At 45.3% G+C, this 25,767-nt stretch overlaps 1 protein-coding gene across 1 annotated transcript in view; it reads right to left on the bottom strand.

Annotated features, from left to right (window-relative positions):
• SLC67A1 (solute carrier family 67 member 1) overlaps positions 1 to 25,767 on the bottom strand; it is a 59,992-nt gene that overhangs the window by 15,910 nt on the left and 18,315 nt on the right. The window contains exons 5-7 of the mRNA XM_084264190.1: positions 9,228 to 9,343; positions 8,664 to 8,774; positions 3,323 to 3,423 (exon numbers count right to left, since the gene is read on the bottom strand). Coding sequence (XP_084120316.1) covers positions 3,323 to 3,423; positions 8,664 to 8,774; positions 9,228 to 9,343 — 328 coding nt within the window. The remainder of the gene's footprint in view (positions 1 to 3,322; positions 3,424 to 8,663; positions 8,775 to 9,227; positions 9,344 to 25,767) is intronic.

Below are 25,767 nucleotides of genomic sequence, written 5' to 3'. Positions count from 1 at the left end.
TGAGGCTGAGGAGCCGAAAAATTAGGTTAAGCAATCAGAGCATAATATCCTTGGGGCAGGAGAGGAAAGCAGGAAGAGACCATCGCTATTCAAGTCATCCTGGGATCACTGATCAGCCTCAGGAAAGAGGCTGCACCATCACCTTCTGTGCTGGAGGAAGATGTTGCTTTTCAGAAAGATCTCATTAAAATACCCACGGCTGCATTAACACAAAGCAATAATACTACTAAAAGTTGCCAGGAATTGGCAGACTGGGCAGTGCTTTTCTTGGCCCATGGTTTTCAGGGAAGACCTAAGTAACGGGCTCAGCTAAGCCTTGCTCGCCGTGGCTCTGAAACCACCCAGCACCAGCCGTGTGTGCTGGGAGCAGGTAGGATCCTGGGACACGGCGCTGGGCGTATCAGCTGGCCATGCTGTGCAACTGCCCACGCACTCTGCTCAGTGTCTACAGGGAGGTTTAAAGTAAACAGGACATGGCTCGATTTTTATTTTCCCTTTCATTTCTGTGACATCTGCTCCCATCTATAAAGGTCCTTAAAGATGACCCATTTTCAGGTCTGGGGAGGAATACAAACAGGAGGGGGACGTTTCCTCTGACAGGAGGGCTCAGAGCACGCCCACGAGACCGGGAAATGCCTCATGATGATTTACGGAAAGCCAAAGTATGGAGTGAGAAATCAAAGCTGAGGATCTGGTTGATGAAATACATTGAAAGGACATTATATTCCTTATGAATGAAGCTATAATTTAGTCAGTGAAGTGGGGAAACCAGTCAGCAGATATTAATCACTGTTCACCCATCCGGACTGGTAGAATTTGCTTGCACCTTAATCTGCATTTATATCTCCAGCAGTATCAATTCACTGTACAACAGAAACAAATGCATCTGAAATGCCAGCTGAGGCAAGATGAAGGCACACAGGCAACTCTGGGGCTCAGCAGGACAGAGCCAGCACACATTGCTATTCCCTGCATATACTGGAGAAACCCTACAGAAAGCAGCCACAAAGCATTAACTCAGTCACTGCCTACAAGAGGTGTCTTCGGGTGGCTCTAGCCAGAGACCTGATTTGAAAGTAAAGACACAAATTATGATGTTTTACAGTAACTTAAAAGCCAGACGGTAAGAGCATCGTTTGCATCAGTTGAGGGTCTGGTCCTGCATAAACCAAAGCAGAGGTGGGAACTGTCAGTGACAAAGGGAGAATGACAAAGCAGAAAGCACTGCTCTGCAAGCTCTTGAATGAGATGGCTTTGCTGCCATGAGGAATCAGGTGTCATGGGCTTTTAAAAAAATCATGCATCCCCCACCCCCCTTTCTTTTTGGTGTTCTGACATCAAACCCCAGTGTAGCACCATGAGGAGAAGTTTCTTTGGACCCTGTGACTGCTTCACTCCTACATGTCTGATGTCCAGGGTTGTGTGCTGTGGAATATGCATAGCAACATGTCAGAAACTGCATGCATAGATAAAAGAAAACTGCCTGGGCTGACAAAAGCTAGTTTCTGCTCCAAATGCCCCAAGGCAAAGACTCCCCAGCAAAGTAGATGCTGCACCTGAGCCTATAGGCCACTGCTGGGTGAGAGCACAGTAACAGGTATGATTGGCCTCTGTGGGATGAAACGCTGTGACTATGGCAGGGTCGGGTCCCTGGTTAGCACTGACATCTCATTATTCATTAGGAAGCACAGTGAATTCCCATATCTCCCAGAGCTCTATCTATATGTAGGGTGCATGGGCACAGCAGCGCAGGTAACCTTATCTTCAGTAGTTTCAACCAAACTAACCTGGAAAACAACAGCAGTGAAGACAGTCAGATTTCCCAGACACAACAGCAGTGTCCTGAACATAGATACCCTGGACCGAACAGCAGCATCCAAGCTCCATCTAGCAACACAAAGCCACTCCTGTCCCAGCTGTACAAGTGCTACCACTGCTCATTTTAGCTGCCTCATGATGAGAGCACCATGGCCATGCTGCAACCCTAAATTTGATTTCAGTGCAGACATATAAAACAGGGATTTAACTGGTATGTCTGAGTTAAGAGCATAGTTGTGGGGAAGTCCCTCTCTACACTTAAAGGTGACTCAGTATTTTTAACACGAGTGATTCCTGCAGCCCCTGGTCTAGGAGGCAGCATATGAAGACTGAAGTAGGGAAAGTCTCTGCTAGCAGTGGAGTTTGGGTCAGAAGCACGCTTTGGAAAGCAGTTGCTGATCAGCCCACTTGTTACGCTCTTTCCATGATGTACAGTGGCAAACCAGTTCTCTTTCCGGTGAGACTGGATAGGATGATGCATCCATCTCGTAGCAGATGTGGGGCACATGGGACCAAGTGACAGCTAGTCCAAAGCCAACCCTCCCAGAACAGACATGTCAAAGGCACCAGCTTCTCAGCTCCAGCTATTTTACTCTGCAGACTCCACTTGCTGATGTGCGACTGTGCTCGCCAGATTTGGTGAGACTGAGGCAGAGCCCAAGTGACTGGTAATACTAAGCCAAATCTAAATCACATGGGAATGAACTAAAGTTGCCATTTCCCAGATGAGAAGGCTCCTCCAGATCCCACAGGAACTCTGCGGCAATGCCCAGGAAATGAAGGCAGATTTAATAACAAGGCCACCCTCCTTCAGGATATTGCTTAACTTGCATTCCTACCTTGAGGCTTACTTATAAACAGCTGTTGCTCTTTTTGCAAAATTATTAGCTTCTTCCTCCAAAAGGAAAATTCTGCTGTAATACAGCATCTTCTTTTTTTGCCCTGCTATTGCCTAACTCAGCTGACTTTTCCCTTTTACCCACTCTGCAAGTCTTCTAATTGTGTACCATTGCTTTTTTTTTCTCCAAGTGCAAGCTTGCTGTGTTTGTTTCCACATGGCAGAAATGAGCCACGGCTCTGAAGGTATTTCTGAAAACACCAGTAGGACCATCAACTTAAATGAGTTTACCATGTGATATTAATTAAATCAGCTGATCTTCACCAGGAAAAGCCTCAGTCAAGCCTTTTTAGCTTGAGTACAAGATCTCTTAGAAAAAACAGGACAAAATATCAGTCCAAGGAAATTTTAGCTCCTTTTAGTAGCTTAAAGATCTGGAAGGAGGGACAAGAGCAATAAAGTTTTCAGGATACTCCCTCCTTTGCTTTCTTCCCATACCAAGAAACAGAATAAATTTTGATTCACTTCTATTTTTGGAAGCCAAGTGCTACATTGCATAGTTAAGATTTGCTGGTCAATATTACACCTGCACTTGGGACAGCACGTGTCAAAAAGGTAGCAAATTAGACAGCGGTGTGGCGAGAAGTGAACTTCCACTTCACTTACCATTTGAAGGACACCGAAATATGACATCAGGTATCCAGACTCCACTGCTTCCAAGCCAAAGAAATCCATAGAGATGATGGAAAACATAATCAGGAACAAACCTAGAGGAAAAGTTAATGAAAAACATACATCACTATACTTGCGCTGCATATAGTGGCCCAGACCCTGTTCCCAGTCACCTCCAGCATGAGTCAGTAGCTCTCCCTGGGGTTACCGGGACTGGATATAAACACAAGCAGAACGCTATTCAAAGTCAGTGTAGTAATTTAATCTTTAAATGTTAACTTTTTTTATCCCCTTTACTTTCATCTTTAAAATAATGTGACTATGTAGGCTGTAGATTCAGCTGTTTATTGTAAACTGGTAAATATTTTTATCACTGAAGCCAGACTAACCATTAAGGTAGCGAAAAAACCTTTGTTCAGACAAGACTGTAACCATAAAAATAATCTGATTGGATTCCTCATCCCTTTTGCCTGACTTCAGATTTTCACCGTGGGGAATGCTGCCTGGAAAACAGCCCATTGACATAATCCTAAATACAGCATTTTCACTGCACTCCTCGGCAGTGACATTGGTGGCACATGAAATCTCTTGCTGTTCTGCACTGACAGAGGTGTTGGCACAAGCAGTCAGGAAAGTATGGACAGAAACAGCACCAGCTGGTTCTACTTTTCAATTAAGGCCATTTCTGGAAACTGTAAGGGAAAATGCCCACTGACTTCAGCTCACGTGCAGACATACTTGTGTGTGTTTTCCCCTGCCACCAAACACACACACGTACAAACACATGTATGCATGTTCCCATTGTACACAAAGAGCCACCAAATTAAACATTCTGTGCACCTCAGATGGAAACTGGGGCTTTCCACTGTGAACGTCCCCACAATGTGCCCACCGGACTGCACTGATTCTTCTGAGGAAGAGGAGACCAGACAACTTTTAGGGGTCCTTCCCTTCCTCATGGGATGGTCCAAGGTACAAAGACTGGATAAATAAGGAGCTGTGGTCTCTCCTTTCCTGAAGAAAACAGAGCCCAGGAGGCAATGTGTGAGGACTGTGAAGACAGCCTGTGGCCTGGCAAAGTGAGTCACTAAGCCCGCAGTATGGGAAAGAACACGCTGGCATTTCCCGGAAGCATGAAGAGAGTGACCCCAAATTGCTGACTAAAATGCCGTGGAGGACTTGTACTCTTAACAAACCAGTGCAACTCCACTGCATCCAGCAGCCCAGCAGTGCTGCTACCAGTGGTGCATCCGCAGCAGCAAGAACATTCCTCCGAGCACACCAAGCCTTTGCCTTGAAGTACCACCCCACTCCCACCCCAGAACCTGCCACAGAGCCTTCCTGAACCCCACCACTTACCAGAGATACCTCTTCTGCCCTTAATGAGGATACCTACATCCCAGCTGGCCCTGCAGCACTGGGGGAGAGAGATTGAGGGCAGGAAGGGTGCCCCACTTTGCTCTCTCCAGATACTTGGCAAAGGTGCCAGGGAGCTGGGGCTCCTGGAGATTTATGGTTTTACCACACCCCTCCATGGAGAGCACCCCGTTGTTATCCAGCTACTTTGAAATCGCTCTTAGCTCAAGCCAGCTTAAGGTAACATGCAAATAACAGTATTTACTCACAACATCCAAACCAGGCAACAGAGTTGCACATGTTTATAAAAGACACATGTGAAGAAATGAAAGAAAAACCACATTTCATTTCACTTGCAGAAGATCAGATTGAAGCGGGCACTCATCCTTCATCCTGCTACCCTGGCTGCAGGTACCACCTAGGAGGGGCTTGACCTTCCCACATACCTGATGCTTCTTCCTGATACCACACAACAGCTTTTAGAGCTCCCCTCCCCTTTGAAGTCCCTCACCAAGTTAAGGCAGATTTGGATCTTTCTCCTCCAAATTTGCTCATTTCTTTTGGAGCAGGGGGATAGACTGTGCTCTTTAATTAGCGTTACAGATTGCACATTGCCACCAGAGATGCAAGGATCTGTGGTTTAGATAGGTGTCACCACCTGTGCCTGCATGGTCACTTAAAGCTGGCTGGATGAGGGAGATGCCCCCACTCCCTCCTCTTTCCACAACTATGGGGGGTTTCCCTCACTGGCAACACATTTCTCCGTGAAACCCTAGACTGAACTCAAAGGAGTTTATGCTCACTGGAACAAGCATTTCTTGCAAAGGTCTCTGCAGGTCCCATCTGGGTTGGCTGCAGGTCAGCTGAGTGCAGCCACATGAGTAATGTTTTCCTCCTGGGGAGGGCTCATTGGGGTGGCAGGTCCCCAGGCTCTTCTGGGGACAACAAAAGGCCACGCAGGAGCTGCCTGGATAAGCCTCAGTCCACATGAGCTTTGTGTGAGGCTTAGATTTTCAACATGAAAAAATGTAGAAAATAGCAAAAAATATCCTCAGAAACCTCACAGTTTTTGAAAGGCATTAAATAAAGAGACGAACTGCCTAGAAAACCCTGCATCAGATGGATGAGTAACTAGGGCTGTGCAGCAGAAGGCAGATAAATAGCTTGTGAGATGTGATAAAGATGAGGAAAATCTCCAAGGACACAAGGTAGTGCAAACTGTATTTTCAAGAAAAAAAGACATGACATTTCTAAAAGCAGCTCAGGGCTCTGGAAGGGCCAGTTTAGCAATCCTTGCTGAGAACTGGCACGAAAAGGCGAGCATAGCCCCTGGGAGCTCATCTCTGCCCTCCCACTCTGGATTGCAAATGCAATGGGACACTGAGTCCCACAGTCCACAGAAAGTCCCTTAAAAAATAGGATGCAGGTACTAAAGTGATTGCATTAAAAACAGATTTTCCAAAGGGATTAGGCAGCCAAAGATTCATACAAGCAGTGATTAATCAGTATTTTCAAGGCCCTGGTGATGTCTGGTCAGTGAAAGGTATGTTTGGTATTTTTATCCTCATGTTTTAATTTTCCATCTCTTATCCATCCAGTGCAATGAGACTTACTTTTCCCAGGTCAGTTGAGGATATCATTTGGCCATGCTGGAGTGGTCCACTGCCTGTCCATCCCTTGGCAGCTATCCCCTGGCAAGAAGCACAGAGCCCGTGTCCCTGCTTTTATGCAACACAGGGAGGAGGTTCCTAGCCCTGCATCCCTCTCAGGGAGGCTCTTTTGGTCTCAAACAAGCTAATTTTAGACAACAACCAGATTCGTAAGGAACAGAAGGTTTTCTTCTGTGTATATCACAAACTTGTTTACAAACTAAACAGAGAAAGGCCTGTAATTTGGGTGATCTAATTAATTATACAATTGTAGCTGGGAGATGAAATGTAAATGGAGCTTATGAGGAGCTCAGCCTCCCGCTGTGAGCTTCAAAGAAGGTGGTGACAGCCAAATCCCCTTTCAGCTGCCACTGTGGGGTCAGTAACCAAAGAGAGACCTGTAAAGAGAAGTCACTAGGATTTGATTTGCTCCTTGCTATAGTGCAAACACTGTACTTGTAGCAGGAGTGCCTCAAGTGAAATGACTCTCCCAGAAACGATCCCAGCCATTTCCCCAACCCATGTCCTGCCTCAGCTTCACTGTCTCCATTCCCTTTGCCTAGGAGTTCCCTTGCAGTTTTGGGCAGGAGATGTTTATTTTGGTTGGGTATGTGTTTTTGTGCTGTGCATGGGGAAAAAAACAACATCTTCTGCTACAGGGAGGAATTTGCATTTCATCAGCGATGACTACAGCACCGTGCATCTCGCCTGGCCTTGGAAAAAGGAGAGTGCACAGGAAATTACCCTGCAGATTGCATATGGATGTGGTCTTGGGATGGCATTTTTAAACAGAGATGAATGCTACTTTAAGCTGAGAAATAAGCCAGAATCAGCAAAGAAAACCCTCTTAAGACATCATTTGACTATCCAGTTTTGTGAAAAGCTGTCATTTTATAAACACTTTTTAAAATACTGTTTTAAAAGTTTGTCATCAGAAGAACTTAAAAAGGGCAGGCTGGCAGTCAACTGAGACTGTGTCCTGTATCCAGTGGTGGGGGTAGTAGGACCAGCTGGAATTATTGATCTCAGCCAATGTCAACAACATAAAAAAGAGGGGGAAAAATAATTTTAAAAATCTGAAGTCCTTTACTTCCCTTCATGCTATTTGACAGCTTCAGTCAGATTTGTTTCTTCAGAGCCTCAGCAAGGAATAACAGATAAACCTGGCTGAGCTCAGAAATACCATCCCCTTCCGATTCTGCCACTCGCCACAGCAAAATCTACTTTCATTTGTAATCTGAATTTACAGTTTACAAACCAGAATTTAATTTGTAATTTATAGGTCATCTTATTTAAACTTCAGGGGCTCTCCAGAAACAGATGGATTAGAAAAAGATGCAAAATATAAAAGCTAAGATACCTTGAATCCTGCCTTAGGGTCCTTGTGCAGAAGAGAATTGCCCTAGTTTGTTTCAGATGCTTGATGTGCATGTGTTTTGAAGTGTACAAAATTCCGTCCTTGAAACTGTAATCAAGAGAAACTGCACTTCTGGGTTTGACTGGGAAAAGAGATGTGAAAGCTTTCTGTGGGGCGGGGCAGGGCAGACAACATCACCTTTTCCTTACACCACCACTAACAAGGCTGACATGCTCTAGACAATCGGGGGGCAGGGGGAAAGAAGAGAGAGGGTAGGCAAAATTAAAGATTATTAAATTGTGACCAAGGATATGTATAACCAGGCAAACTGGGAGGTGTGGACTATGCCAGGACAGCAAGTGACTGAAAGAGAGCAGGGAAACAGTCAGGTTTGGGATGGGTTTGAGGCAGCAGCGGGTTCCTACCATGACACAAAACATGAACAGGAGTAGAGAAGAACAAGCACCACCATCAACGTGCAAGGGAAGGAATGTGCTGTGGTTCCCCTGCAACGCATCCAACAGTTGAGCAGCCACAGCATCAGCAACAGCTCTTAGCCACTGGGAAAAAGGTTAGTGTCCAATACCCCTTAAAATCATTAGCAAAATCAGGAAAGACCTCAGTGTCTCTGTCAGAGTACAAATGATTTCCTGCTGCTCTGAAGAGGTTACAGCCTAAATAGAAATGACAGACAGGAGAAAAAAAAAATCTACAACCGGGGAGGATTAAGTGATTTCCCAAAAGTCACAGAAGCAGCCTGTGGCAAGTTGTCTGTTTTACATTAAGTCCCAGGTTTTTGACCCGATGTAGCTGAGAGCATTTGCAAGCATCCAGCATTGAGGTAGGAGCTGAATCCTCTCTGCTCCGTGATCAAATGCAGTGTGTTTTCAGTAACTCGAGACAAGCCTGCTCTACAACGTTTGTCATCTTACTTCAAATACATCAGCAGTCACGCGTAACGGGCGAGATTTACCTATGGGAAGTCCAGCGAAGACCTTGACAATGAAGACTTCCATCACTCCTGGAAACTTCATCAGGCGTAGGATTTCCCTGATGCTAAACACGCTGCCAGACTGTGATGTGCCTACAGAAGATGACGTATTGATTAATACTCTATTTATAGAGGCTAGAGGCAGGAAGTAAGAGACTCAGGCTGTCTGCTCAGGTTCTCCATCACCCTTCTGAAAAGGTGTGTCTCCGATTTCTGCTGACAGCTGGGGGTTTGGGAGCTGATGCTGGGTCTGCTGGCAGAGAAGCCCTGTGAGACAGTGGGACTGCTGCCCATGCCAGGCCAGATTAACCCCCAGCAAGGGGTTTGCATTCACCATTTCTGAGACATGCAGCAAGCACTGGGCACAGCAGAGTGGACAGCAGATAGGGAATAATACTCTTCCACAAGCACTAAAGTGTCAGCATATCCAGGTTGGCACCTTTTTGTTCTTAAATGCAACCTCAAGTTCTTTAGCTGAGTCTTTACAGCATGTTAATCCCCCCTGTCTCTATTCATGTGCTATTTATCAAAATATGAAATACTTACTGTGTTCAGTCACACGATGGTCTGACTGTGGTTTAGCCTGCTCAGGGATCCAAACCATTACTATCACAGTATTTATGAGATTTCCCACCAGCCCGACATACGTAGGAACAAAAATGCTGTGAACAGAAAAAGCACAGGTAGGTGGATACACAGCATAAACAAGACAACGATACCTCTGTCCTGCAACAGCTTGGGCACCTGGATGAGGAACCTGAAGTTGCAGGACATAAGGCTGTAAAAGAGCTCATATCCTTTCAGGGTGGGCCTTTGGATCCAACCAAATTTCACCAAAAGATGGCTTTTACCATCAAGACAGTTTATAATTTGCATTAGGGTATATTGCTACAGTGCTTTTAAATCTATATCAGGGAAAAGAGCCCCTCTTGATATAATGAAGCTTAGAAATCTTTACATGGAAAGCACAGCAACTGCTGTCAGGAGCCATCTAATCCCCAATTTCATCTATCTAAGTATCACCTCACTCCTTGAAATTTCTCAGCAATTTCAAATGAAATTAAGAAAAGTGAAGAAAAGACTCAGGATGATTAGGTGTGACAGAATATAGCCCAGCCTACAACCAGAGCTGAAACCACTGGAGACACAATGCTACTTGTGAGCTGCTAAAAGTAGCAAACAGGATTTACAAAACCATCTGAGGAGTGGAGTAAACTGCACTTTGATTGATGTACCTACTTTTCTCTCAGGGTGCCCAAAACCAAAACAGAACCCCTTCAACTGCCCATCAGAGCACCAAATATTGAATCTTTGACGGAAGTGGAGCTATGTTCTTAGATGCAGACTCAGTGAAGAGCAATTATTGACAGCAGTTTTACAATGATATAAAAGGGACAATTACAGCTTATCTAAAAAACCCAGACACAAGCCTGGTAAGTCAATAGAGTCAATAACAAGTCCTCAACTATCACTGTCTTCTTTAAAAGAGAAGATTAGGAAATGACTCATCCTAGGCTGTCAGGGCATGTGGGAAGATCTCTGACTCTGAAGGACTTTGCAAAACACAGATGGAGTAGAGTCCAGGGCTGGAAGGCTGAAACTCAGGGCAGTGAGGCTGAAAACAAAGGGAGGAGTATGTTTTGTCTTTAACAGTGAGAGCAATTATCCACTAAATCAGCTCATTAAAAGTCTTCCCCAGCATGGGAACCCTGCTAGTCAGTTTCATAAAACATCTACTGCAGGATGTAGGTTTGGGGTGGGAATGCCCAGCAGAAACCCCAAAGGCTGGTCTCATGGAGAGGGAAGACTAAGTGACCATCATGGTCTCTCTGTGGCATCAAAATTAAAGTGCCCTGGACTTCAACAAAACCATGCCTGGATTTCACCAGAGAAGGCCTTGGAGCCACACGAGTCCATGGAGACCTGGAGGCAAATGTACCATCCCCGCATCCCCAGCAACCTGTGTTGCAAAAACAGGATGCAAAAGCGAGCTGCCAGCTGCCAGCCAATGCTCCCTGCCAGCCTGCCAATAAAGGACAGCTTATTGCCTGACTTTTTACTGCTGCTTTCCTTGTCAGAGCATGGCATATGTTTTTCATGGAATAACCATCAGCACTAATTGTAAAAGCCTCAAGTTTCCTCCATGTTAGACAAAGGTGCGGTCTGAATAATTTCTGAAGTGTTATTATTAATGTCCCAGAGCAAGACAGTCAAGGGTTGAGATGCAAACAACTGAGAAAAGCATCAAAGAGCAAATAAATATATATGTATACATACACGTATTCCCACTAATAGCAACAGCAAAAATCCCAGCTGAATATTTTCATTTTCATTAATTATTAATAACAACAAAGTCAGATAATATCTTCCTGCAAATGGACTTACATAGTTCTTTAGTACTGCTGCCTTCTATCCACCAAGCTGTTCTGCTAATTACTCCAGACCACAAAATTAGTCATTTACTGGATCGTTATTTTTTATTTTTAGTGCAGCAGATTGCTACTTTCTGATTTAAAATTATCTGCTGAGCAATTCCCAAACTAGTGAAATAAAATCTGTGGACCCAAATCTTTATCCAATAAATCGGAATTTCTACTTTTCATTGCAACATACAGTAAATGTACTAATAAAATAGAAAGCATAATAACTGAAGTAGCTGCAGCTGGCTTAACGGTTTTTGGGATTTCTATATTTCAAGCTTTCATTTTGATAAGGAGAAAAATGCATCACAAGTTTTTCATTGGCCAGAAAAACTTCCTCTTCAGTCCTATCTTTTCCCCAGGTCTTTCAGACTTCCACATGCCAATGTAAATATGCTTTACTCTTCAGATCCAAGAATTACAGCAAGTAATGAGAGAAGGATACTACTATAAAGCTAATAACAAAATGATGCCCTATGTCACTGCGAGCATACACCTGATAATTCATTGCTGCGAAAGGGAGAGGAGGATCTTGACATTTTACATATCTAGGAAAACCTGGGCTTGCCTTAATGGATTTGTGGCATTTCGTACAGCTGGAATCAGAAGTCAGAGAAATACACTAAAATAAAGAGGAACAGCACTTTGGCAAGGAGTACAGAGATGCCCTTACCACCAGCAGAGACAATAGCCAGGGATTAGCACTCAAAATCACTCCACTGCACTTGCTGGACCCTCTTCCACATTCAGTAAGCAAGTGGAGGACCTGGGGCTAAGCTATTGCTTCTATTCCTTAACGATCTGGTGAGGAACAAGTGGTACAAACCAGAAGAGCGAAGTTAAAGATGAGATGCCCCAACCCCTCAGTGTAGCTAAAGGCCAGAGTAGAAGTGCTTGCTGGATTGGCAGCTCCTGATGTGCAAGACTTGGCTGTCAGGCACTACTCTCTTCTTTTTTTTCTTTTTTAAAGATTTAAGCAAGAAATGTCATCTTTGCTGAAATCAGTGGGAGTCCTTCTGCATTCAATTTTGCCTGTTTGGCTTATCAGGAGGAAGTTTCCCCAGGAAGGGATGCGATGGCACTATTAAAACAAATAAAGCACAATAAGCAGGTTGCTCCTGCGGGAACTTTTTCCATCCTCTTCCTGCCCTCCTTCTCATCCCTCCTGGCTGTCCACAAACCAGCCATGTAGAGCCAGACTGAGCCCTGCCAAAACCAGCAGCAGATTTCCTGAGCAAGGTGGAAGAACAAAGGACGCGGGCAGGACTCATACAATTAAATTAAAGGGAGCAAAAGGGTGCAGCAGCTTCGGCAGCTGAGATCATTGTGTGGCCTCTTCCAGCTTCTCACTGATTAATAGAGGTTAAGAGCTTTTATCATCCTGGGCTTTATGGTCAAATTAACTTGGGTAACTTTATCTGCATACTTCAGCATGTTACTCAGAGTGTCTTTGCTTCTCTCGCATCTGGAGAGAGTGTCCTCTTGCTGACTTTTGCCAGCATCCTTCCTTACTTTCCCGTGGGGTTTTCCACTAGCAAAACTCCTTTCATGTTGCCAGCAAAGACCCACTCTCATTCACGTGCTTTCAGCCTTGCTGTGCAAGGGAGGAACAAATAGCATTGCCTTGTCCTGCACAAGACTGATGTGCCCCAAGCTCCCACTGCCAGGAGGGCACAAGGCAATTGGCTGTAGACAGCAAAGCTTGAGCTCCAGGAGGACTGGGTTTTGCCAACAAGAGCAGCCACAGTTTGTCATGACTTAAAACCTTCAGAGAAATAATAAGAAAACATGAGCAGAGGGACCTGGAGGCCAGGAGCCCATAACATCAGCCAAACACTGCTTAACGACATAACCTCTGCTGCTCATTTCCCTAAGGTCATTAGGCAAGTGCGGTGGATGCATTAAAAGCATCCATTAAATGAGTTTTAAAGAGCTGCAAAAAGTAGGATGTCTGGCCAAGGGCACACTTGCCACAGGGCCAATGGTGTGGCCAGATAACAATGCTCCCTTGGTTGCCTGTAGCCATGGATAAAGAACAAGTGGCTGACAGCTAGGATTGCCCATCTGGAAACTCCATTCTTAATGCTGGTGGGAAAGTAGAATTGATGATGAAACCATTAATAGTAATGTCACAGTAACCAGATTAAACCCAAAGAAAATATTAGCATTCTAAGCTGCCTAGAGGACAGTTGCATTTCTTCCTATCTAGCACTTAACCAACCTCTGTATTTACTTGCAGGTAACTGTAAATCCCAATGTGCACCCTGTGTCCCAGGTGAGGTGAAGCAAGAAGGTGCTCTACGTCCCTGCACAACCCACTCCCATCAGGGTCAAATATTTGGAGGCAAACAAGCACAATCAGGGTTCAGTTTCTGAATCAAGGTGTAAGGCATTAACGTGGGTGACAGCAAGGTCTCCCACATGCTCCCCAAAACCTGGAGGTGATTTTTTGCAGCTCTGCCCAAATGTCACACCCCTGGAGTTAGAAATAGCATATGTGAACCACTGTAAAAATCTGGTATTTATAGCAAATGCAGCCCATGGGCAGTAGAGCTTGGCCAAACACGCATGTGTGTGTGTACATACATGCACACATATGCGCAAATGCATCTCCCAGCATCTTCGAAACAACCCTTTCAGAAAACTTCCATGAAAAATTCAACCCCACAAAGGCACACACACCATGTGGAGATCAGGCAGTGGTGGAGGAACACAACAGAGGCCACTGACCATGTGTTCACAGGCAGGCAGCATTTTCAGCTCACAGACAAGGGTATTTGAACAGAGTCCCCACCTGTACCTACCAGCAGCACCCCCAAGCAGAGCTGAGGAAGGATGTGGGCCAGAGCCTCCCACTCCCACCAAGGAAGGCTACAATAAAGCAACATGCAGTTTTGGGCTCCAGCCCAAATTCCAGCCCTTGCTCTGACCTTGCTGGGCTGCATTTCCCATCTTTAGTTTCCTGCCTGAAAAGGCCAGGACAGACCTACAAAGGTGCCTAGGTTTTGCTGCCAGCCGGGAGGCTACATCCAAGGCCGTGTGTGCCATGAGATAGTATCAGTTGCTTTCTTATTAGCATTCCAGCTGCAGAGCCCCGCTCTGAAAAGCCCAGGAGAAAAACATGCGTGTGTAATCGCACAATTAAACGTTGCGTCAATACAGTGATTCTTTCAAAGAGGAAGCAGTTCCCAATGATTCCCCCAGGATTAAAAGATCAATGTGTGTCTCGGCCGTGAATGGGATTGAGTTTGTTTTCTTTCTCTTTTTCTTAATAAAGTCAAAGTTGAACATGGAGAGAGCGCAAATTGTTTTTTAGTGACTCACTCCCACTTCAAAACAGTGCTGCATAAAGCCGGCATTCATAGCCAGCCCAGATTCCTTAAAGTGATCTGAAAGGACTCTCAAAATAATCTCTGATTGCAGTCCGGACACACTATCCACTCCTCTATTCACACCCTTAGAGGGGCAGCTAAGGGTGAAAAACAGCTGGTGAGTTAAAAAGAAAAGAAATGCAAAAAACTGAGGTGAAAAAGCAAAAGTCCAAGTGAAACCATGACACCAAACCATGCTCTCTAGTAAAGCTTTGTGTCTGTAAGACAGCGGAGCAGTGGCCATTATGTGCCTGATAACTTAGTGATACATAGACTTAGTCCATAACTTATTGTAAATTAGTAAAACCATCACTATGGTTTCATTGAAGGAACTTTGTTTTACCGCCTTGATGATGCTTGCTGACTGTATGTCATCTTTGACCCATTGTGGTCTGGTCTATGTTGTTGAGATTCCTCCTAAAGAAAAAAAAGACCCAAAAAAACCCCAAAAAAGCAAGCACAAAGTTTCACCAAAGCTTCTTCAAGAAACAAAAATCACAAAAACCTCAATCAAAACTAGATTTATTGAGGCTCAAACACCCTCACACATTTCAGAGATAGACTGTCTTCTACAGCGCAGGGAAGAAACCCAAAGCCCAGTGCTCAGCAGGCTTCAAGGCAACCCTGTTGGCAAAGGGCAGCCAGTACGACCCATCATATTATCTGCAACTCTGAGAAGAAAACAAAAAACCCCCCAACCTCCTAAACTTTCCTTTCCACAGTTCCTACTCCCTGCCCTTTTGGAAAAAACGCATTACAGAAAGGCACCAGAACAAGCATGGTGTAAGTCTTTCCCCCAGCTCTCCCGCTCAAGCAAATGCCTACGTGAAAACAATTTGTAAAGCAAAGACCACATTGCCCTGCAGTCTTAAGCTGAAGCAGCATTAAATCCCAAGTGGGAACAAACACAACCTCCAAGGGACATATGCCAGAGAAAGACACCCTTCTGCACTCGCTTCCTCATGGTCAGGAAGAAGATACTTCAAGAAGCTGTATACATGGGCTAGGATTAATCACCCATGTTTCACTGTAGTCCCTCTGTGAGACTCCTTTGGTTGCAGTTTTCCCATTATTTCACTGTGAGCCTGGGATGTCTCTGGAGACAGAACATAAAACCTGAGTGTATACCCACTCCCATCCATGCATCAAGCTGGAAAAGGAGGGGAGTTCACTGCACTGATGTAACTGGAAACAATGACCAGGGTGTCCTTTTTGCCACATGTGCTTTAGATGAGAAGCAGAAGAAGTTGGCTGCTGCTGCTTTGGGGAGAGCAGGGGGCTCTTTTTTTGCTTCAGTGTACTTGACATCACTGCAGACTGTCCAAGGAGGTGGTGAGATTTCATGTCTGCACCCTCTGCAGAGCCCCTCACTGGGCAAGAATGAGTCACTCGCAGACAAGTGCTCGTTCAGCTGCTTATTTCTACTGGCAGCCACATGTGGAAAATTTGGGTGGTGGGAAAGGAAAAAGATGAGCAAGGTTATGGGCATCCTGCATCATCTGTTTCCGTCATAACTGATGCAGAAGGTTGGCACTAGTGCATAAGCAAGGCAAAGAGCCAGGAGTGAACAGTAGAAGCACGTCAGAGCTGCCATGTGCTGGGGACACCCGGCTTGGAATGGGACTTAGAAGTTCATAGCCACCAGAGTCATTGGAGCCACCCGTGGTTCAACTTCCCTTAAGGGACATTCACTCCTGTGTGCGTCACCAGCCCAGCACAAGGAGGGCTGTTGGTGGGATTTGACAGTCAACCTCACAGAAAAAACAGTTTAGGTCAGCGCACTGCATTGAATGAAAACACTTGGGCTTCTTCCACAGGGAAATCCGCCTTTGGCAGAGCTCCCTATGTAAGTGGAGCTCTGTATGAACAGATACGGCTGCCTGTCAGTCAGGGGCTCTACAACAACAACAAGGCTATCTGGCCCCTCCGCGAGTGCCTGCTGCAGAGAAAATCCCAGCAATGAAAAGCAGCTTCAATCAAGCGTCCCTGCCACAGCTCCAGCTCCAGCGCGGCAGATCCCGCTGCCGCTGGGGCACAAAGGGGATGGCTGCGGCAGGATGCTAATTCCCAGGCAGCTGGAGCAGCGTGCCCACGCCAGCCTGTCCTGCTGCCTGATCCAACACAGCGCTCTTCCGAGGAACTCGACTAATTGCCGGAAGAGGCATATCAGTTGCGCTTCAATAAGACGTGGGCGTATTTGCATGCTTTGCCCATAATCCGCCACTAATTTCAAGTGTCATTTACTCTCCTGTGCTCTTTTCTACTGAAACTGCCTGTTTCAAAATACTGCACTTTGCTAATGCAAAGCTTGCTCTGGTACTTGCCATTATGGCTTTTCCCCGCTGCATAGCGCAGACAGTCGCACCGGCACCTTGGGGCACCGAACACCTGCACACATACATCCATTTCTAACCAACAGGGGAATAAGCTGCACTCCCCAAAAGACTTCAGCCAGCTGGCTAAGGCTTCGCTTGCCTCACACTCAGTGGTATCACCTCGTATGGCTAGAAATGGAGGAGTCTAGACAAGGACCAGGTACGAGCTGCACTCCCTGAAGACAGGGGCTTGCAACATCTGGCTTTGATCCCAGTAGCGCTAGGACTAGATGAGCTGGGGCAGGTCAAGATAGGCATCAGAATGTAGGTGTAAGCGGTCAGTTCTCACAACAGAGGCATCCCACCTGTGAGGCTGGGACGTGTGTTGTTCGATCTATCTGAGAACTATCTGGAACAGCAGTGAGGTAAGAAAATTTGCTGAGGATATGCAACTAAAAAAGTACTGGGGAAAAGAGCAGGCAGTGGGGAATTGCATACTGCCCTTAGAGGGTTGAGGGATTGGGCAATAACATGGCAGCTGAAAATCAGCACAGATTAAATTTAAAGTGATGCATGTAGGGAAAATAACTCTTAAATTCACATATGAAGTGATGGTTTCTGAACTGCTTATTATTACTCAGGAGTGAGACCTCTGGATTATCACAGATTATTCCACAAACCATCATCTCAATGCTCAACTCATCAAATTAGGGATTACCATATTTATAAAACAGCAAGCAAACAAAGAACCTCATTAGACCACAATACAAACTTCTGCTTCACCAGCTCTTTGAACAGTGCATTTAATCCTGGTCACCTCCTCTCAAAAAAGCGTCCAAGAAGTGGGACAGGCTCAGAAAATGGCAATAAGGACAATTCATGACAACTGGTTTTACACCTGAGAAAGCTGAGAGCCTTCACCCAGGAAGAAGGTGTCCAAGAGACGTCTAAAAAAGGGGTACAAGTTTGTGAGGGACTTATAACATGGTGTTAGGAAGTGACTGACATGATTGTTTCCACCACAAGAACTGGGAAGCACCGAACAAAGCTGTCAGAGACCAGTTCAAAACAAAGAGAAAGGCCTAATCTGTCCTGCAGAAGGTTGGTGGAGTTTCTTACTACTGGTGCTGTGGAAGCGTAAGATTTAGATGGGTACAAGAAGAGACTGGATAAGAACTTGGAAGAACGAAGCACTTGGAATTAACGAAGGTTACTGAAGTGCCATGAACCACATTCACTCATGTCAGGAAATACCCCGAGCTGAAAATAGTCGGAGGCTGGAAGAACAATCAGTGAGGTATTATGCAAGTTTGTCCCTCTCTTCCCTATGATTTTTATTGGACAAAGGATGCCAGACCACATTGAGACACACTTGCAATTTCCTCCTCTGCAGCAGAAATCAAAACAGTCTCCTACCACCATCTTTCAGAAAAGACAGGCTCACTCCCTGGAAAATGCCGTTTTTCTTATAATCCTTAAACATTCCAGATGAGAAATAACCACCACAACTCCCACTTTGTGCTTGGGACACACAGATGGGAAAGGGTAATGCTACATATCAGTCCAATAAGCATTCACCTATCTTATCAAGTGATTGCTTAATATAACATGAAGTTGTGAATCCCCCATCTCTTAAACATGGATTTTTTTTCCAAAGTTTTTTTCTTGGATACTCTAATAATTTGAAGTAATAATAGCTTTTTTGGGGTCCCCTCACCTTCTTCAAGTTGGAGGTTTGTTCCCTAATGGGTGGCAGAACCTTTAAGGTGTTTTGGGTGGGTTTTTGTTTGGGTTTTTTTTTTTTTATTTAAGCAACAAAAATCTGCTCTTCCCAAGCTCAGAATGCAGTAAATTATTAAAACTCTCAGTTTGGGTGTGTCACCGGGTACTGACTCCCACGCACAGACTGGTTAGAAGGTGAGCAGTGCTTGCTAGACTACCCTGTGACTCACCACTGAATGCATCGTTAATCATATGTAACAGCATGTCTGACTTCATAGAGTACTGTAGGTGGTGTGAAATAATCTTTGAATGAGTTCAAGCTTTTTATGGCTTTTATGAGGTTACAACGCTTGAGACTCCGAAAGACTCAGCTGGGCAGGAAACTGTTGAGGATTTGCTGTAGTAACCCGCGCTGCACTCCAAGCACATCAGGTCTTGGTTCACAGGGGTGGTTTTGGAGGATCCACAAGTTTGGCACAGGCTGGTGTTATTACCTCTCACCAATCATGATGCACTCGCTTACTCAGAGCTTGCTCAAAGCAACATGTAGGCAAAGATGAATGTTTCTGCCCAAGGATGAGGGGTAAGGTCTGGGAGGTTCCTGAAAGGGGAAGGGGTAGGATTTGGCTGGGAAAGAAAGCATGAAGAGAGCTCTAGTGAGCCAGGACCACTGACTTTCCTGGCACCAAGGAGACAGGTGGTGACTGCTACTTCCAGGAGGACCTCTCCCAACTTCTAAAACCAGCGACAGGCACCTGATGCTCCAGCTTTTCTCAATGAGCATACCTTCTCACCACTCTGGCACAGGTGAGTGGACAACAGGACCGTGGGCAGTTAGTCCAACGCTGACAGCTACCTATTTTGCCAATGCTTGGAGGTCCACCAAAGGACAAGCTTCTTACTCTGCCAGTCCTTTTCCCAAGCAGGGGATTGGTGAGGCCACTGCAATGATCTGAGAGCACAATCCCCGTGTTATGCAAAAGGAAGGGCTCTGTCCACACCCAAAGGAGAACAAGGTAAATAGCAAAGTTCTTGACTAGCCAAGTCTGACACTTAAATTTCTTCTCTTACCAGGACCGCATTCATGTGAATGACATTTTAAAGCTACGTAATCCCTGGCAAAACAAGTTACTTCTTTACCTTGAGGTAAGTAACTGTAAATGCAGTAACCAGAGATATGGCACAGACTGATCTTGCCTTGGAACAAGTAGTGGCAGCCAACACCTCCTACCTTGAGGTGCGAAAAATCTTGCTGTGCTGCGTCAAGGGATCCAGCGCCTTTTGTCTACTAAAACCTTTTAATGAAATAGGATACATTAGGTCTAATTTTGCACAGGAAGGAATCTAATGCCCAAAAGTCACAAATAAAACATTTCGCACATCAGCTGGAAGACTTTTCAGCATCCTGCTCCAACCTCTTTGGTTGCACAATAGGCCCCTTGAAAACAGCCCTTTCTCCAGCAAAGACAGAGCCCAAGGGCTGTGGTGCAGCTGATGTGATTTCATGAACAGTTTGACCCCAGAAGGAGGCATCTGCATGAGAAAAGTGAGTCACTCGATTTCAGTAATGGGCAAAACCATTAATTCAAGGTGCAGAGTTTGCTTGCTTGGGCAGGCTTTCTACACTTAAGCCAGGAACGGTCTCACTGTTACTATATATACTGAACTCCCCCAATTAAGTACTCTATTCCCCTCATTCCTCGTAGTGACAATAGTTTCTGTACATAAATATATTCAGACAGGAGGTTGTTTTGTGTTTCACATTTGCAAATTGCAGCAGTTTTCTCCCCTACACAGGTTGTAGAGCAAACACTAGCCAAGGAACAGATGGGAACCTTTCCATTGAATGATGTATTTTCAACTACATTGCTTAGCACAGTAGAAAAATAATTTGAGTTAAAAAGTACATTCGATATTAACGGAAGTTGCTTGCAGTTTTGGAAGCAACAAATTGAAAACAGATTTAACATACTTCACACCAGCCAAACGTAACTGCAGGGTCTTCTCACACATTTCAGAGCACTCCCCACATTGCCAGAGCCCCGAATGAGAACATCCTTTACCCACAGGCCCAGTGCAGCAGTTGCATTTTGAGCACTGCCTAACACACCTTTGCTCTCAGCTGGAGGCACTCCCTTAGGGAGAAAAAGCTCTTCATTCGTTCTCTGCACCACGTTTCATCTTGGCCCCACCACCAGGACCACCTACAGGGATGCCAGGGCACCTTTGGGAACACCTGCATTTGAGATGCTACAACCAGGTAACTCAAGGCAGCAGTGGGCCATGTTATCTGGTGGCTGGCAGCGACGATTTTAGATCGGCACTTGTGATATCCTGGAGCCTTGCAGAAGCTGCCTTCTTTCAGTGCACCAAATAAACAGACAAACTTGGTGATGAGGAAATTATTCACCTTTTGAGGTGACTAGTGGGTTGTTGGGTTTTTTTCTTTTCAGGGTGCAATGAGAGAGAATTGTGCATTTTTGTTTTGCTTCAGTTTTATTTTCAGCAGGTCGAAACATGGACTTCAAAGTGCTGCCAAGCCTGTTGGCCATATATCTGTACAGCACCAGGGGGATGTCCAAAGTACAAGGATCTCCTGACATGCATCCACATCAGCCCTCATAATAGTTCTTACATAAAGTTTTCCTCTCTTACATACGGAGACAGACACAATGCAGCTGAAAAACTCACTTTTTAAACTCACAATTTATGTCCATAACATCCCTGTGGGTCAGGGTGGTGCAAACACCCTGTATGTACTCACAGGGAAATGAAGCACAGAAAGCCAAAGTGCACCAGTAAGGTCCCATAAAGATCACAGTGGAAAAAACCTTTAAAAACCAGGTCTCACATGCAAGTTCAATGCTCAAACCAGTAGAGCACACTTTTCCTACCCTCTCTCTTTTCCCTGGATCCCCCAAAAGTCTTTTCTGTTGCCCCAGCCACAACATCAATGTGGGCAGGAACCCACAACTTACTGCAGCTTGCAGCACCCCAGCCACACAACACCAGCACTGCATGTTACAGCACCACTGATGGAAGAAGCACACATACGTAACCTTTGGAAGCATGTGACATCACTACTACTGTTTCAAGAGTTCCTCCTGAGGAGGTTTGCCACCGCACCCTGGTGTTGGCTGGCCCAGCTCCACGAGAACCAGCTGCCCCAGAAAACACACTTCATCCTGGGGATGCATCAAAGTGCAAATTTGAGTCAGTGGAAACTTGTCCAAGGACTGAGTAAAAACGACAGGATCAAAGTAAAACAGGCAATGCAGATCCTGAGGAATTAGTGAGAAATGCTGCAATTCCAGCTGCACTGGGGACATCATGGAAAAGGGGTTGGAGAAAGATCAACAAGAGGAGTCATGGAAAAGATACACAGTCAGTAAGAGCTGAAATTTTTTTATGAGATCAGTCCCAACATCAGCAGTGTAGATAGGATGGTTGTCAAAGTCCATCAGAATGACAGCACCCAACACAAAGAGCCCAGCCATAGAACTGGGACACGAATTAGAAGCAGGAAAGGGCTTGACATTAATTTCTTTAGTAAATGATGGGGTAGCAGCAGTTGAGAGGAAAAAACATGGAATGGGTTCAGTACTAACATCTTTATCTTTAATCCCAGCTTCACACCAATGCTAGTAGTTAAACAAGTCTCAGACAAAAGCAATTTTTTACTAAGTAACACAAACAAAGCACAACTTGATGTATTTACAGATATAGCAAGGCTTTAGGGATGTTCTTTTTTGGTTGCTGTAAGTCTACTTAATATTTGCCTTTAATTTCTTCCACAGACTTATTTCTCCTAAAATCCTAACATGACCATAAAAGAAAGAGAGCAGTGCTAGAAGAACACTAAACATGTGGAAAACATTCTCCCAGAGGGAATATAGAAGCCATCTGCCTGAAACTCCTTTTGCACTCATCCCACAGACACGAACAGCGAGAGATTGATGCTCTGGTGGCAGACATAAATAAAGTGGCGAACCCTGGTCTTGCTGGCATCAAAAGAAACTGTACATCCAGCCATCCAAAGTTCATTTAGCTAAGAGCATATTAGCCTCTAGGCAAGCTAAGAGTTTATCAAGTTGGAAAATCCCGAGCACGAGTGCTAGCTGCAAGGAGGTGGGGGGAAAAGGGGAGAGATTGTGCAGGACAAGTCTGAACATGTTCAGTTTGTCCTTCTTATGTTACAATTATATCCTCATTCCTCAGAGCAGAAGGCAGTTCAAAGCAACAATAAACCCTTTTTTACTCTTACGCGCTGCAGAAACGTCACGGAAACGGAACTGAAGTAGTTCCCAGAGATAAAGCAACAAAAGAAGTTAAACCCTTCCCTACAGCTAAAATATCAGTAAAATATCAGCAGAGGAATAGAGGCATTGCTTCAGACATAACTGTGGCATTCATCTGAGGAAACGGGACTTGCCTTAGTGGTTTCAAACTGAGACTAATTTAGCATGCCAGACCTTGAAGTCCGCAGCCACTTCCTTCCTTGGCACTGTAGGAATAGTTGCCTCTACGGCTCGTACTAACTTAATTTTATGGAATTTATAGTATTCTGTTATCAGGAAGTGTGACTCCCTTTTAGGGAGCAACTGCTTCCATTTAGGTCCCAAGAAATTTTGGCTGAAGCACTTTAGACCGTAGGATGATGTTGGAGCAGGTAAACCGTGAGGGACCAGTCAAAGCAGCAATCGAACAGGGACTGCTGACTACTTCTCTTTAAACTTCTCATTTGAACACAAAAGACACAGGCAAGAGTGTCAGGTTAGTGCAACGAGAACAGAATTGGAGCTGAAAGGCAGGGAGCACACTTGAGATGCACCCGCCATACCCTGTCTCCCTCCCAAACCAAATGAGGCAAAATTGAAGGTGCAGGTCATAATGACGCCACAGGGACCAGAGAGAAAATAACTGGATTTGCAACTAAAACAGGGAGAACACTACACAGCCCTAAGACAGTGAAATATTTGACAGCTGCAACCCTAGAAATGGATGGGACAGGTAGAAATAAAAGGCTCCATCTTCTGTTACCAAACTGTTCAGAAAACATTAAGTGCTTAAATTGAAAGGTTACTGTAAAGCAGAACAGCAGCTTTTCTTTGAAATTAATTTTTCATCTATTTCACCAAGACTTTCATAGAGCCTGGAAATCACCCTGTTAATCACCCCAGCCCTGGGGTCTCATTGCCAAAGTACATTTGTGTAACGGCAACAAACTTCAGCCCAGCACAGACACTTATTTGCTCTGTAACCAGGCTGCATGAGAACTTAATTGCACAACTGGAAAGACACAAATTCTTCAGACTGACTCAGTTGGGGTGCCCTGAATTTTTTTCCTGCCTTTCACTGTGTCAGGGAATTTCTTTGCACCCTACAGCCCTTGGGAAAGGGGCACATGGCTGAAGGAGTCAGCGGTCATGAATAATCAGGGAAGGACTTTTCCAGAACAAGGCAGTAATGTGAAGAAGTCTTTCTTCTGGGGCGACATTTGCATGACCGAGGGATGACATAATAAGTCTGCAAACAAAAAAGTCTTTATACCTCTATGGCAGCTTTCGAAACCTCTGTGCAGAAGGGAAGTGCAGAGAAGCACTGCATTTTGGGGGCAGGAATTTAAGCCCAATTTGCAATGCCAATTGCTGTCTGTGCAACCTTAACTTTATCTCATTCTTTCTAGCTAAGGCATTCCTACAACCCATGTCAGCAGCGTTATTTTATGGGGCATGATGTGTTTCTATAGTACCAAAGTGGTTTATTTCTGCTCTGGGATGAGAGGCTAAAAGCTGAGCAGAGCCCAGGAAGACAAAACTTTCTGCACATGAGCTCCATCAACATAGAAGTGGAAGGACGTCCAAGAGGCAAGGCCCATGCCTGGACATCAGCATACAGCCACAGAGCAGAAAGAAAAGGTACAAATGGCATTGCCAGAAAGACAAAAAGCAGCAGCATGCCAAGCCCAAGGGGGTCTCCCCCCACCCTCCACTCAAATAAATAAAGTCCCTGTTAGACACTTGGTGGCAACTGAAAGAACCAAATTGAAAAGAGGGTGCTGAAGCAGAGCCAGAGGATCTGCATGCCAGGATGCACCCTTGCAAAGACGGCCCAAGTAGTGCAGGTACTGCCAGGCACCACACTGGGGTTGGCTGCCTAGCCAGGGCCTAAGCACAGGACACAGATGCTGACACTGAAGCAGAACCTGTGTTTCACTTCTAAGTACAGGCCGTTCACCAGATGCAGACATTTGCTGAGGGTTAACTGAAAAACATTTAAAACTCTGGACAAAATTCTTTATTTTGCAGGTTGCATATTTAAGGAGAGGGCTGAGCGGTGATCCAAGGAGTCAGAATCAGGTAGTTCAAACCCTGGCAGAAAAGTGTCTGGGGACTTTCAGAGCTGTGAAGCAGGCACTACAGGAATGATGGATGCTGGACCAAGCCCAGACTTCCAAGCCTAAGGGGATTTGCTCATGCCACAGGGAGTGGGGAAACCATTTCTCACCAGCATAGGAAGTCAACCGCTTGGCAACAAGAGAGGCAGCTCTCCCACAACTCTGGTTACGCAAACAGCTGCCTTCTGCTGGGTTTCAACATGCTTCGCTGCTCCAAAAATAATTTCCTGCTTGATTTGATACCATTAGCAGGAGCACAGTGTGCAACAGGAACAGTCATGCTGCTTCATGCCAGTTCCAGCACGGTTTCTAGCAAAAGCCCTGATTTCTTTTTTTGGCAGAGAGGCACGATTATGCTGGAAGAAAAGGTAAGGAGGGCAATGGCGTAAGCCCTCTCCTCTTCCTCCACAAAGGGCTTTAACACAAGCCTGGATGAAAGAACACCACCTTCATTCTTCCAGGCTTCTTTCCAGAGCTGAGATTTCCCAGCCGTTACAGCTCGTAACACTGATGGCATATAACCAACACTCGGCAGCCAAGCAGGAACCAATGCCAACATAAAGTTCAACAAAGTCACTGCTTGCTGGGTGATCAGGAGCTGTGCTGGTCATGGACAGAGTTGCTGGAGTTCCCCACAGCACAAGCACCTAACAGCCAATATCATGCCTTCTTTCATTCCCCACGGGTTGCCTTTTGTGCCTCATTTGGGGACTTGGTGAAGTAATCCCAGTCCAGCCCAACAATTTGGGAACAGCAGCACTTTCCGCTCCTAGCTGGACTGGAATTTGGATAGCAAATTTTGCTCTAAGGTGCATCTGATTTCCTGGTCCCTATTCCCAGCCCAGGCATCTGCATACCCCT

The sequence above is a fragment of the Gallinula chloropus genome, assembly GCF_964237585.1.
Source record: "Gallinula chloropus genome assembly, chromosome: 4".
Classification (NCBI taxonomy): Eukaryota; Metazoa; Chordata; class Aves; order Gruiformes; family Rallidae; genus Gallinula; species Gallinula chloropus.
The sequence above is the reverse complement of the archived record's forward strand: the minus strand, read 5'-3'. Positions and strand labels throughout refer to the sequence as shown.